Consider the following 14,112-nt stretch of genomic DNA (forward strand, 5'->3'; position numbering starts at 1 on the left):
CAAAGTTTTCCGCCTTCGGTGGAAAACATTTGATCTTTCATCATTAAATATGTTAATTGTAGGGCTTCGGTAAATGCTTTTTGTCAGATAAAGAAGTTTCTTTCTTTTCCTAGTTTACTGAGAGTTTTTATCATGAATCCATGTTTAATTTTCTTAAATGGCTTTTCTGCATCCCTTGAGATACTCTTTTAAGAAATAATACCAATTGTATATAAACATAGAAGAGGAGGGACACTTACCAATTCATTTTATGGCCAGCATTACCAGACAAGCCATAATAAGAGTAACTGCAGACCAGTATCCTTCATGGGATCTAAAAATCTTTAGCAAAATATTAGCAAATTGAGTGTAGCAATGTATAAAAAGAATACTATTTCATGACTAAGAGCAGTTTATCCAGGGATCGCACAGCTGGGTTCACCATTCAAAAGTCAATCAATGTAATTAGCCATATCAAGAGACAAAACTATTTTTGGTGATATTATTTGTTAATAAGATATAAATTTATTTAACTGGAAACATACATATTGTGATCCAGCTGCCAATGGACCTTGTTCCTAGGTAATCTTAATATTAACTATAAAACACATTCACTTTAAAGAGACACAAACACACATGCACATTTACTTATTCACATAGATTAAATGGTATTTGCGGAGCACCTTTTCTAATCCAGGTATCCTAGAAGGAGCTGTTTATTCTTTGGTGATTAAAATATTCATGGTTTTCTGCTTTTCATTGGGAAGATAGACAATAAACAAGTAAGCAAACAATTAGCAATTGTTTTAAGTGCAATGAAAAAAATTAATAGGGCACTGTGATCAAAACCATCAGGAGAAACATAATAGGTTAGTTGGTGACAGGAGGCCAGTTTGAGGTGGCATAAACAGGGAAAAAGATGTTATTTAGTGTATGATTTGACACTATTTCTGGCTTGTTTTGGCAGGGTTCAGTTTGTTTTAAATTTATTAAAGAAGTAATGTGATTTTAGGGCAGAATGAGCAAATATTTTAGAAGTGATTGGTTTTAACCAAAATTTTTGTGGTTGGTTTTAATTCTTTATATGTTAGTGACAAAACTGAGACTAGAAAATGAACAGAAATTTGATAACTGACTTAGAATTTGGAGACTAAATCAAGCCACAGATAAACCCGAACAATATCCATTCCCACACTCTCTATTTCTTCAACTACATGGAATCTTAGGTATTTTACTTGTTACAATTTGGTAGTTGCATACGTTATTATACTCTTAGTTTTATGTTCTAATGATGCCTAGTTTGTAGGAAAATGATTGACATATTTATTATATAGAGATCATTATTAACTGTTAGACATTAACTAGTAACCATGTGTCTCAGTAGATGTGGTAAGCAGTGATTTTTCTTGTTGATTAATGTGCTGTCAATCCATTCTAAGGATATTTTATCATGTTACAGGTAGGACTTACCCGGAATAAAATCAGTTAGGTGATAAAAAAAAATTATTCTCATTTAACTTCTAGTTACTCTCTACTTCTTCTAGCAATTACTGCTTATATATATTTATTAGTAGTAATATCAAGTACTAAATAAGCAGAATTTCTCTTACAATCTAAATCATTAACAAATGAGTAATAAGGTGGAGTCTGTCACTGCCCTGAGCATGCCATTAAAGACCACAAAAAGTGGCTTAAAACAAATTTGAAAGGAAAGTGAATGTTATTTTTCTGTTTTCTTAAATTTACAAAATCAGAGTTTTTGTTATTTGACTGTCATCTAAAAAAGGAGGGAGGATTCATTGTAAGTTAGGGGCAGAGGGTAACAGTTTTTCAGGTAGAGAAGTCTAGTTTGTGTGCAAAGACCTGGAGGGAAGAGGTGGTTATAGACTCTTTGTTCATTGTGGCTAAAGTTAGAGAACACCGTATAAAAGAAGATACTTCAGTGAAAGAAAAGTAAATAGGGATGAGAGCAGCCTGGAGCTTTGCGCATGGGTTCTGGCCATGTGAATTTGAACAATGCTATAATCTCCCAGACTCCGTTTTCTCATTGGTAAAAGGATCTAATAAAAGCTACCTTGCTCCTTGCAGTAAAGGTGAAGTATATTAAAACTTCTAGCATGCTTTCTGATACATGACACTTTTTAAAAATATTTACAAATAATCTTAAATGGTGTTTATTTGGTGGAAAAATTTATCATTGGACCATAGAATTAAAAAAAAAAGTTGCCTCATATTTTAAGGGCATATATCCTAAATTACTCATTTTTCTTGATTGGCCAAAATTACAGTGGCATTGTGAAAATTTAGTGGGCTAATCGGTCAGAATTTTGTTATTACCCAATGTTTAGAAAGGCCAGATTGGTATTAGGTTGTAAGTCCTTTTATCCTGCTTGATGCAAACTGCATGCTTCTATTGTGTAGAGATGGCTTTGGAAATGCATATACAGAATACTCTGTGGGTAGTCTGGAGAAATTTTTTTGGAATAGTTTTAAGGTCATTACTTTGAGTTTTTCTCCCAGTTTTGTAAATTTAACTAAAACATGTGTATCAGTTCTATAGATTTTTATAACTTACAAACTACATATAACTATTATAAAAATAACACATTTTTTAAAACTGGAAAATAAGAAGTTGAGTTCACATCACCCAAGCTAACTGCAGTCAATATTTTTATGTATGTATGTATGTATGTATGTATGTATGTATGTATTTTTAAGCAGTCAATATTTTAGAGAATTTCCTTCCAATCATTCTCTATTTACATAGGATAATTTTAAACACAGATGCGTTTGTTTAATTATCAAAGTAGGACAGCTTCATGATTAAAAAAAAAAAAAAAAAAAAGAGAGAGAAGTAAAAGTTGAAGACCTTCTTCCCCACCCTTTCTCCACTTCCCAGAGGTAGTTACTATTAATAGCTGCTTTTGTTTTTTCATTCATAGATGACTTCCTGTGTGAATCTTACAGCAATCCGGAATCAGAGGATGCAACAAATGTACTTGATAGATATTGATTGGCCTTTTTATGTCAATCTCTTTGAGATTAGCAATATGAGTAAAAATTTAAGTGTGATTCCAGTTAAAATGTAGCCATTTTTATGTTAATGTAGTCATTCATTCCTCAGTTACTAATCATTCTTTCTACAGTGGCTGCCTTGGATCTTAGTATTTTTCATCCTTAATAGCTTTGGCTGACCTGGAGTAAGACTGTCCCTAAAATGTTTCACTGTTACTTCCAGTTTGCAGCACAGATGTGTTTCTCTGTTACGTGTACCATGCTGTTTTATAATTTTATGACAGTATGACTTTTTGGGGTGTATAAAATTAACAAATTTAAATCCTCTTATAAGGATTTATGGTTCTTTTCCCTTTAGAGCTTTCAATCCTAGGCAGATAGTATTCTCCTATCCAGTTTCTAACCAGGCTCAACCCTCCCTAGCTTCCAAGCTCAGAGGAGACCAGGGCACCTTCAGGGTGGTATGGCTATAGACTGGGCAGGCAGTGTTCTGTGTTGATTAAATGAATGCCTGGTTTTCGATTAGAAGCCAAATATATCTTTCCTCCTTATTTAACATGACATAAATACAAATGAATATATTTTAAATTTTTAAAAAAATATTTATTTACATTTTGAGAGAGAGAGAGGGGGACAGAGAATCCAAAGCCTGCTCGAGCTGACAGCAGCGAGCCTGATGCAGGGCTCGAACTCATGAACCATGAGATCATCACCTGAGCAGAAGTTGGACACTCAACCGACTGAGCCACCAAATGAATATGTTTTAAATATTCATGATAAATATAGCTTAATGGACATCCATAGACATACAGATGGCAAGATTATCTGTTAAAATAGGGATGTGATCTTCAGTTCAACAAATAAAACTTGAGAGTCTTTGGGTTAGCCAGGTACAGTGCTAGGCGATGGGATTAAAAAGATGATTAAGACACAGTTCCTTCCCTTGACTTGTGGGTCAGTTTTAATTCTTTCTGGTTTCTAGATCAAATTGAATATAGAGAAGGGCATAGACTAAGGATTTTGGAGAAAGTGGAGAACAGAGAGGGAAGTACTTTGGAGTACTTGAGTGAACTTTATTAAAAGTGTAGAATCAGATGAAGAATAGGTATGCTATAGAAGAGTCCATTGATTTCTGTGGCCTCAGACTTTGGAAAGCATGTGACTTAAAGAAACTCATGGGTGTTGAGTACATTCTACCAAGAGTCTTTTAATTCAATATATTTCTTATTAAACCTATCTAGGACCTTATTTTTGACCAACCATATTATCGTTAGAGTTTCTTTGCCAGGGCGAGAAGCAGAGTGATGGAAAGTAGCCCTTTAACTGGGAAAGTCTTTTCTTACAGAACCTGACTGTGTGAGATTAATGGCACTGTTCATGTGACATAACATGCTTTCTGTTGGTTTTATAAGATCTCAATTGATGGTCCAGGAACATGTGGTCATTCTTCAAGGAGAAATACTCAAGGCACCTTAGTTTCAAACTTCAGATAGTGTTAGACTGGTAGATAACTTATAATATATTCTTGAGGTAAGGAATAATGATGCATTTTTTTTTAACGTTTTATTTATTTTTGAGACAGAGAGAGACAGAGCATGAATGGGGGAGGGGAAGAGAGAGAGGGAGACACAGAATCGGAAGCAGGCTCCAGGCTCTGAGCCATCAGCCCAGAGCCTGACGCGGGGCTCGAACTCACGGACCACGAGATCGTGACCTGAGCTGAAGTCGGACGCCCAACCAACTGAGCCACCCAGGCGCCCCAAATGATGCATTTTTAATACATTTTTTTTCCTCTCCTCCTTTTTTTCCCCTCTCACCTAAAACTTATTTTGTGATGGTGTACTTTTGTAAATCATCAGCTTCATTCAACACAAACATATATTAAGACTTTATTGGGAAATTGACATTATTCACATTACTTTTTCTTTTTCCCTCTGCAGTAGATTAGGGTCTGACATTTTATTTTCCTGTGAAATCTTAAGAGTTTAAAAAAATACTAATCTTCTGTTATACTCGTTTTACCAGGTATGAGAGACAGTGAAGTTGAGTGGGTTTCATTGTGTACTAGAGGTCAGGAAGCCAGTTTACTTCTACCATTTTCTGGCATTCATATAATCACTTGGACTCTTTTGGCTTTATGTACTTTTTGCTCATTGATGTAATTTGTGATATCTGTCTATCTTTAAACCTCAGGCGTCATTTTTGGTAAGTAGGATAAATTGTGTTGATCATCTAATATAATTGTTTATTTGAGAGAACTTAAAATACGTCTTCTTAAAAGTCATTATAGTGAAAATGAGTTTAACATATCAACCAAGCTAAGCTGTATGTGTTTGGTGAAGTCCTGGCTTACTATGTTTAATCCCAAAGTAATGGATTTTGAAAAGGATTTTGCTTAATATAAACTTTTAATGTTTGTTAATTGATATAAATAAATTGCTATCTCTTCTCACCCTATTCGTGGAAAACCTTTACTTTTCTTGCTGAACATTAGTAATAAGTATACCTTGCATTCACTTTATTTATTAGATGTGCAGTAATACATGTTATTTCCCTGTTAATGTTGCAATGTTTGTTTGTTTTCAACTTTTACCAGTTTCTCAAACAATTAGGTCTACATCCTAACTGGCAGTTTGTTGATGTATATGGAATGGATCCTGAACTTCTTAGCATGGTACCAAGACCAGTGTGTGCAGTGTTACTTCTCTTCCCTATTACAGAAAAGGTACTTGTTAACTGAGATGAAGTCTCTGGTAAATGTAATGTTCTCTTTCAATGTTGAGTTAAAAACATGGTCTGCTTTAAGAATAAATGACTCCCTTCTTGCATAAAATGAGGAAATCTAGGGGCCCCTGGGTGGCTCAGTCGGTTGAGCGTCCAACTTTGGCTCAGGTCATGATCTCATGGTTTGTGAGTTCAGGCCCCGCGTCAGGCTCTGTGCTAACAGCTCGGAGCCTGGAGCCTGCTTTGGATTCTGTGTCTCCATCTCTCTCCCCCTTCCCTGCTTGGGCTCTGTCTCTCTCTCTCAAAAGTAAATAAACATTTTTACAATTTTTAAAAAATATGAGGAAATCTAAAAGACATCTTAGGGGCACCTGGGTGGCTCATTCGGTTGACTGTCCAGCTCTTGGTTTCAGCTCAGGTCATGATCCCAGGGTCCTTGGATCAAGCCCTACATCGGGCTGAGTGTGGAGCCTGCTTGGGATTCTCTCTCTCTCTCTCTCTCTCTCTCTCTCTCTCTCCCTCCCTCCCTCTCCCTCTCCCTCACCCTCACCCTCTCCCTCTCCCTCTTTCCCTTTCCCCCACTCACATGCTCTCTCTCTCTAAAATTAAAAACATAAAGGACATCTTAGAAACTTAGTTTTATTAAAGAGCTGATATTTAGATTTTGATTTATAAATTCACAATAAAGCCCTGAATTAGACTTTTAAACTTGGGTAGTTTTCTTCTTTTATAAAATATGATTAGTTTGCCTCAGTGTGTTTCGGTATCACATTTAGTCACATTTTGATGTATATACTTTAGGAATGTTAAGTACTAGAATAATCTTAAATCTGTCTTAGAGAAGGTATAAATAAATAATATTCACACTTTAAGTATATGTGTAATTGTTTCCAATCCATAATTAAAAACAAGTCTTTAAGGAGGAAGGTATAATTAATGATAGGGGTTACATTATTTTCAGAATAAACTTGATATATGTGGAAATCATTAAGTTTAAACAGCTTAATTGGCAGGTTTAGGATGTGTTGGGGATTATAATTACCTATTTTTAGAGTTTGATATTTAATTTCAAATCTCCATATTTCAGCCTTTTCTTAGAATGTCATATAGATATATGCATTTTGAAACCAACATTTTTAAGTTCATTGTGAAACAGCTTTTGAGACTATATCCTTCTGATTTCTATTTTTAAACTTAACAATAGGATGAACTTAGTAGCTGTGAAAGATGAAGAAGTGAATGTTTGGGAAGATGTGGGAGAAGTGTTGGTGACTTTGTCATATACATGCTCAGGCCATGTTATTTTTCAGGAATAAATGGAGCCAAGTCTCACAGAAATTAAGAATTAGGCTTTGTTCAGTCCTAGAAATTTCTGGATAATTTTCTTTATGCCATAACTAAGTAGCCTCAGTTTAATATAAACAAAAAATACTGAAATAGTTCTCTTTTCTAGTTAAAGTTCTACCAAACAAATTATTTAATTAAAGAAGGGGTATTTCTTGGGGCACCTGGGCGGCTCAGTCCGTTAAGCGTCTGACTCTTGATTTTGGCTTATGTCATGATCTCATGGTTTCATGAGTTCAAGCCCCATGCCACGTCAGGCTCTGCGTTGGTGGTACAGAGCCTGCTTGGGATTCTCTGTCTTCCTCTCTCTATCCCTCCCCCTCTCGCACTATCTCTGTCTCTGTCAAATAAATAAATTTAAAAAATTTTAAAAAAGAAGGGATATTTCTTCATATTTGCTGTTTGTAATATAGAATTCAAAGTTATTAATTTCTTAGTGATTATCCATTATTAGACCAAACTACTTTTAATGGTGAGGTTGTAATTATTCTGAAATTTGAGGAGGGGTTAGGACACTTAAGTTTACTCTCTTAGTCCAATGTTATTCTCATTTTTTTTTGTTGTTGTTGTTACTAAAGTAAGCCAATAGCTATCCCAGGACCCCAACTGTAAAGAATAATAAAAAGAAAAGAAAAAAAAAAAGCTTAAAGCTTAGGCTTTCTTAGTTGGTGTTATACAAATGTGAGTTTATGGTCCAAGTTGGAAATTTCCCAAAACATTGAGATGTATGACCTACCTTTTTTTTTTTTTTTTCCTTATTAAAGAATAAATTGGATTTGGTCTCCTTCATGTAGTGGGTCATCAGTTTTTAAAAAAGCATGTTGTCCTTATCAGTAGGACTCTTCATTTAGTGGATAACCCGTACTGAAAAGGTCATTGAACCCATTGTTAGAAAAAAACCCACAATTCTAAAATATTAAAGCGAAGAATATAATGGCATCTTCCATGTTTGGTTGTTTCTTACAATTTGGCATATTTCCATTTCAGTTCATAAGGGACATATTAAAGTCACTCAAAGGGTATCTAGTGGATGTTTTAGGAGATACAAAGTGTTTCAGTCTTCTGTGTTCTGATTTAGAAAGTGATTATGTAATTGCACATGGCTAAAGCAAACTAATACCAAAAGAACTGTCATGGATACTTCGTTACTCTTTAAAGAAAGTCAGTTATGGTGATTTAAATGTGTGCCTCATTGTAGTGTATACTCACCAATGAATTGCAAGGGAAGAGGCTATAAATTTCTCTCTGATATTTTTGTCTCTTGACCCTGTGTTTTCACTTTAGTCTGCTGTTAATAACTTTTTCTCCTATGCTTGCTCTGTGTCATTTTAGGATTTTTCTTCTTAAATATTAAATCTTGAGAAGTTGCCAAATCTCATTTTGCTTTGTCAGCAAAGAACACTGATATTAAACAACGGTAAACTAAGCTGTAGGACCATATAAACATTTCAGCATAAGCTTACTATATTGAATCTTTTACAGTTTTTATCAGTTAAAGTCATATGAATGAATTAATGATTCAGAATTTATTCTGAAAATGTAAATTAAAAATTTGATTTTGAAGCAAATTCATAAAAATTATTATTTTTATTAATGGTTTGTTTTTTTTTTTTGAGAGAGAGAGAGAGAGAGAGAGAGAGAGAGAGAGAGAGAGACAGAGCACAAGTGGGAGAGGGGCGGAGAGAGAGGGAGACACAGAATCCAAAGCAGGCTCCAGGCTCGGAACGGTCAGCACAGAGCCCGACACGGGGCTCAAACTCATGAGTCATGAGATCTCGACCTGAGCTGAAGTCAGATGCTTAATTGGCTGAGCCACTCAAGTGCCCCCATAAAAATGATGTTTTAAGGCATATATACATTTGTTGTTAGAGGCAGTTTCTGAATTATGGGTTTACTGTAGACATCATTTGTCTCCTTAATTGCAAGGATCAGCCATCTTTTTCTGTGGAGGGCCAGATAATGAAGATTTTCAACTTTGCAGGCCTACAGAGTCTGTGGTAAAACTATTGTACTTTGCTTTTTAGTGTGAAAACAGCCATAGACAATACAAAAATAAAACTTTTCTTATGAGAACAGGCAGCGGGCCAGATTTGGCCACTAGGCTATAGTTTGCAGATTTCCTACTTTATTGGATTCTGAACATTATAGAACAAAACAATAAAATCATCTTTCTACTCTCTCCCTCCTCCTTCTCATCACTCGTTTTTTAACCTCTTTATTATTTTTTAACCTTTTTTTTACAATTAGGAAAATGAGACACAGAGTCATTAAGTAACTTGTGAAATAATAATCACACAGCAAGTAATAATGGAGCCAGGATGTGGGCTTAGGCAGTCAGGTGTAGAGCACACACTTCTGACATTTATTATTCCCATATTGTTTTTAAATCAGTTATTAGAGATAATGGTGAACGTTTGTTATGAATACAATATGCTAAGAATTTGTTAGTACAGTATGATTTAACAATATAGAAATGTAAAGAAAAGAGTGTTTTATTCTAAAGATGAGGTAAAAGTCCTTCAGTAATCTATGGTCGCAGAGATAACCTGTTACATTTTTGTATACTCTTTCAGATTTTTCAATGCATACATAAAGTATATTTTTTAAAAACATAAATGAGAACCATGGTAATATATATTGACCTAGAACCACCCTATAATCATGGACAGATTTCTGAGTCAGAATATATAAATCTATTTTATTCTTTTTTAAGTGCTTTATAGGATTCCATTAAGATATGCTGTAGTATGTTAACCAAATGCCCATTAATGGGTATTTAGAAGTTTCCTGGTTTTGTGTTTGAGTACTTTTTAACGTATTGTTTTCATAAGTAGACTATTGACTTTTTTTTTAATAGTATGAAGTATTCAGAACGGAGGAGGAGGAAAAAATAAAGTCTCAGGGACAAGATGTTACATCATCAGTATATTTCATGAAGCAAACAATCAGCAATGCCTGCGGAACAATTGGACTCATCCATGCTATTGCCAACAATAAAGACAAGATGCACTTTGGTAAATAATTTTTTATTACTGCTTGTCCATCACCTCCCCCCAACCCCAGCCACCAGAAGTCATGAGTTGACTTATTGAGCAGTAGGTGGTGCTGTGGTTCTTTCTTTTAAAGTATCAAATAAAGCATTTTCCTTTCTTTTTCTTCTTTTTTTCCCCTAGTGGGAATGTATATACTGTTAGAAGAAATATTAATCTTTCCCATTCTTTTATAATGTTGATAAAAAGAGGTTTCACAAAAACCTTAAAGCCTATCATTTATCCCAGTATTCTTATATTCCCAACTTAGCAGTGAAAGGGTTTTTATCTAAAAAAAAAAAGAGCATGCTTCTAGTATTTTCATATATCAGTGTCTTTGAGATAACAAACCTTCTCAATTTTATCTTCTTTAATATTCTCAGAATCTGGATCAACCTTGAAAAAATTCCTAGAGGAGTCTGTGTCAATGAGCCCTGAAGAACGAGCCAGATACCTAGAGAACTATGACGTCGGTACCTTCTTTCTGTCTCGATCTCATTTACGGGCAAAGTTTTGTGGGATTGTAGATACTTTTGGGATGTTTGTCTTGAAACTTTAGTTTTGAGCAATTATGGATTTTATTGTGTCCGTTAAAAAAGACCTTCTGTACTTCATGTAACATTACCTGAAATATCCATAAATGTTGATGAATTGCCACTTCTTTTCTACATCTAGAGCTGAATGACAGAAAAAAAGTTTGATTTACAAATTTTTAAAATATTTTATGATTGACTGTTCCTTACCACTCCCTCCCCATAGTAAATAGATGCCTGCCAATGCCCTGTGTGTGTTTCACTGGGAATTTGGAACAAGGCTGAAGACCAGTGGAAAAAACAAAGGCTTAAGGCTAGATGTCAGATCATATGTTAGCTATTCTATCAGCTTAGTAATGTTTTTGCCTGTGTGAAGACATAATCTACTTGTACCATTTCATAGAATTGTTTTAGAATGACATTTAAATATTACTGGTTTTGGACTCTTATTTTTCTTTTGAAGGACTTTTAAACTTTAATTAACACTACTAGGTAGATGTTAAGTTCTTTGGAATTAGAAGGAGTATAATGTACAGATTATTTGACTAGAAAAATGCCTTATACAGAGTTTGTGTCCAATAGATACATTGATTTCATCATGTTTTAGCATTCTTACCTACTTTGACTATCTTAAATTGTTTTTTCTTTAAAAAACCTGCAGATCATAAAACATCTTTATTTTACACAAAAGTAAATTAAACAACATAAAAGTCACCAGTAATCCTACCAATAAGAAGTAGCCGCCATTATTAATATTTTTATAGGGAGTATATATGTATATACACAAGTTTTTAAAACAAAAAGTTGATCACACTGTAATATTGTTTTATAACTTGCTTTTTTCACTTAACTTATCACAAACGTATACCATACCAGTAAGTATATATTTGACATCATCATTTAATGGCTGCATAGCTTTCCATTGTACAGTATTTTATTTTACCAATAAATTATTGTTGGTAATTTAATACTTTTCCTCTTTATTCACTATTTAAAGAAATACTACAAGGTATATTATTGTAGCTAAATCTTTGAAAATGTCCTTAATTATATATACTTATGTACAGTTATATGTAAATACATAAACTCCCAGAAGAGAAATTGCTGGATCAAACAATTTGCATGTTTTTAAGGCTTTGATACTTATTGCCAAATTGCCATTCATAAAGGTTGTACTTTTCACCCAAAATGACTACTTTTGCCCATTTTCTTCATGTTTGCTAATAGTGGGTACTGTAAGGGCATTTTTTTTTTTCTTAAGTTCAGAAAACTGAAATCTCTAGCTTCTGATAAATGCATGCTTTTTGCTCCACATTTTTAAACTGCTGACTGAAGCTGCATGATTAAGCATAACTACAGCCAGAGCCGCAGAGGAGCATGTAACCTGGAGAAACAGATGAGATCAGCTTTTTCAGTCTCTATCTGTGAGATGCTTACTTTATTCTAGTCCCAGTTGAATAAAGTGTTAAGTGTTAGTTCTAACAAATAATTTAAATGACTCCCACTTAACACCTGGAAATTACAAATAATCAAATATTCAGTTTCCTAAGTCTTCAGGGATTTGTGGGTTAGAAAGTACAGCAATTCATTTGGTTACTCAGAAATCATTCTTAAATAAGTAATGCTAAACTGTTCCTAAACTTCTTCCAATTTGTTGTTTTTTAACAAAGCTTTCGATGTTAAAACTTAGCATTGTTGTTTTCTTTTAGAAAGTTGGACACGGTCATTTTTTCCTGTTAATTCCTTGTGTTCTCATTACAGGCTATCCGAGTCACTCATGAGACCAGTGCCCATGAAGGTCAGACTGAGGTATTTCCCATTTTTCAAAACTTTCCTTGCCATGTGTAAGTCTAACCACAGTGTTCTCATATGGCATGTAGTTTTAGAAAACCACTTGGACTTTTTTTTTTCCTTTGAAGGAATCTGCTTATGTAAAAGTCGTCATGAAGTAGCACAAGAACATATATTGGTAAACTATTAGTAGGCACTTTGATATCAGCTGTCTCAGTCTGTCTGATCATTTAGACAGATTGCAAGTTGTGGGCTGTTTGCGTTCCCTATTAGAGTCCTCTGATTTGTGCAAGTGTTTCGAGAAAAATACCTGTGCTATAGTACGAGCAGATGAGCCTGTATGATTTCCAAGACTCTGTCATGCCCAACCTGTGGCAAAAAGCTGCGTCATTCTCTTTGCTCAGTAAATCTGTTCCAGGGCAATATGATGGTTTTTTACCATTTTCACTCGGGTAGCTAGTTCCTTACCTGGCTCACCTCTCCTCTCCTTCTCTTGCCTCTTTTTTTCTTTCTCTTGGTTGTCTTCATTCCCTCTTCCTTTCTTTTCCTTCCCTCTAAGCCTCGTGTTTCTGCTCGTGGGAGGGGTGTCAAAAGGTGTTTCAGCAAGATGAATTAGAGTTCAGTTGAAGTTGTTTGGTGAATTCATAGCACATCTGAGTGTTAACACCAGAGAATTATAGATTTTCTTCCTTATCCATCTGGGACTTGAAACCATAGTTTTTCGTGTACAAAGATCATATTACCTTTATGCATTAAGAGTACTTGAAAACACATTTGAAAAATACCTGATTTAAAAATATTGGTCTTGGGGCGCCTGGGTGGCGCAGTCGGATAAGCTCCGACTTCAGCCAGGTCACGATCTCGCGGTCCGTGAGTTCGAGCCCCGCATCAGGCTCTGGGCTGATGGCTCAGAGCCTGGAGCCTGCTTCCGATTCTGTCTCCCTCTCTCTCTGCCCCTCCCCCGTTCATGCTCTGTCTCTCTCTGTCTCAAAAATAAATAAACGTTGAAAAAAAAATTAAAAAAAAAATATTGGTCTTAAATATTTGCACTATCTGCCAAAAAATTTAAGGAGAAAACAATTTGATACTATGGTATGACTGCAGTTTTTCATAGATTGAACTGGATAACTGAGTGTTTATAATAAAGCCATCTAAGAATTTGAACACTAATTCCCCCTATAATTATATCTTCTTGGTTGGTCTCAGGTTCTACTTTCAGAGGTGTGGACTAGTGTTTTTTGACCAAGTTTGCACAAACACACACACACACATACACACATACACACACACACACACATACACACACACTATCTCCAGATGGCTATAACACCAGATTGTGGATTAATCAAACACTCCCTTTTTTTTATTGCTTTGTATGATCCTAAGCATGTTCTTAATCTTCACTCTGCTTTGCTTTTTTGTTTGTACATTTATAGTGTTAGAATTAGCAATGACGATAATCAGCATGAGATTGTTATAAAATACGAAGATAGCTATTTGTAATGAAGCAAAATTAAGTGTAATAAAGCAACATTAATACATGTTTACTTCAAAAATTTGTCTTTGCGTTACCTTATCTTGCCTTTTTTTGGTGGCTTTATCCATATTATGGCTTCAGTAACTCCTTTTATTAAAAAAATTTTTTTAATGTTTATTTAGTTTTGAGAGAGAGAGAGAGAGATAGAGAGCAAGCAGGA

The 14,112-nt window shown here is 34.7% G+C and overlaps 1 protein-coding gene across 3 annotated transcripts in view; it reads left to right on the forward strand.

Moving 5' to 3' along the window:
- The window catches only part of UCHL3 (ubiquitin C-terminal hydrolase L3), a 102,696-nt gene that overhangs the window by 61,530 nt on the left and 27,054 nt on the right, over positions 1-14,112 (forward strand). For all 3 annotated transcript variants that reach the window (XM_043580548.1, XM_043580540.1, XM_043580557.1), the window contains 4 exons: positions 5,591-5,719; positions 9,920-10,076; positions 10,475-10,560; positions 12,386-12,433. In XM_043580548.1, coding sequence (XP_043436483.1) covers positions 5,645-5,719; positions 9,920-10,076; positions 10,475-10,560; positions 12,386-12,433 — 366 coding nt within the window. In that variant the 5' untranslated portion in view covers positions 5,591-5,644. The remainder of the gene's footprint in view (positions 1-5,590; positions 5,720-9,919; positions 10,077-10,474; positions 10,561-12,385; positions 12,434-14,112) is intronic.

The sequence above is a fragment of the Prionailurus bengalensis genome, chromosome A1 (genome assembly GCF_016509475.1).
Source record: "Prionailurus bengalensis isolate Pbe53 chromosome A1, Fcat_Pben_1.1_paternal_pri, whole genome shotgun sequence".
In the NCBI taxonomy this organism is placed as follows: Eukaryota; Metazoa; Chordata; class Mammalia; order Carnivora; family Felidae; genus Prionailurus; species Prionailurus bengalensis.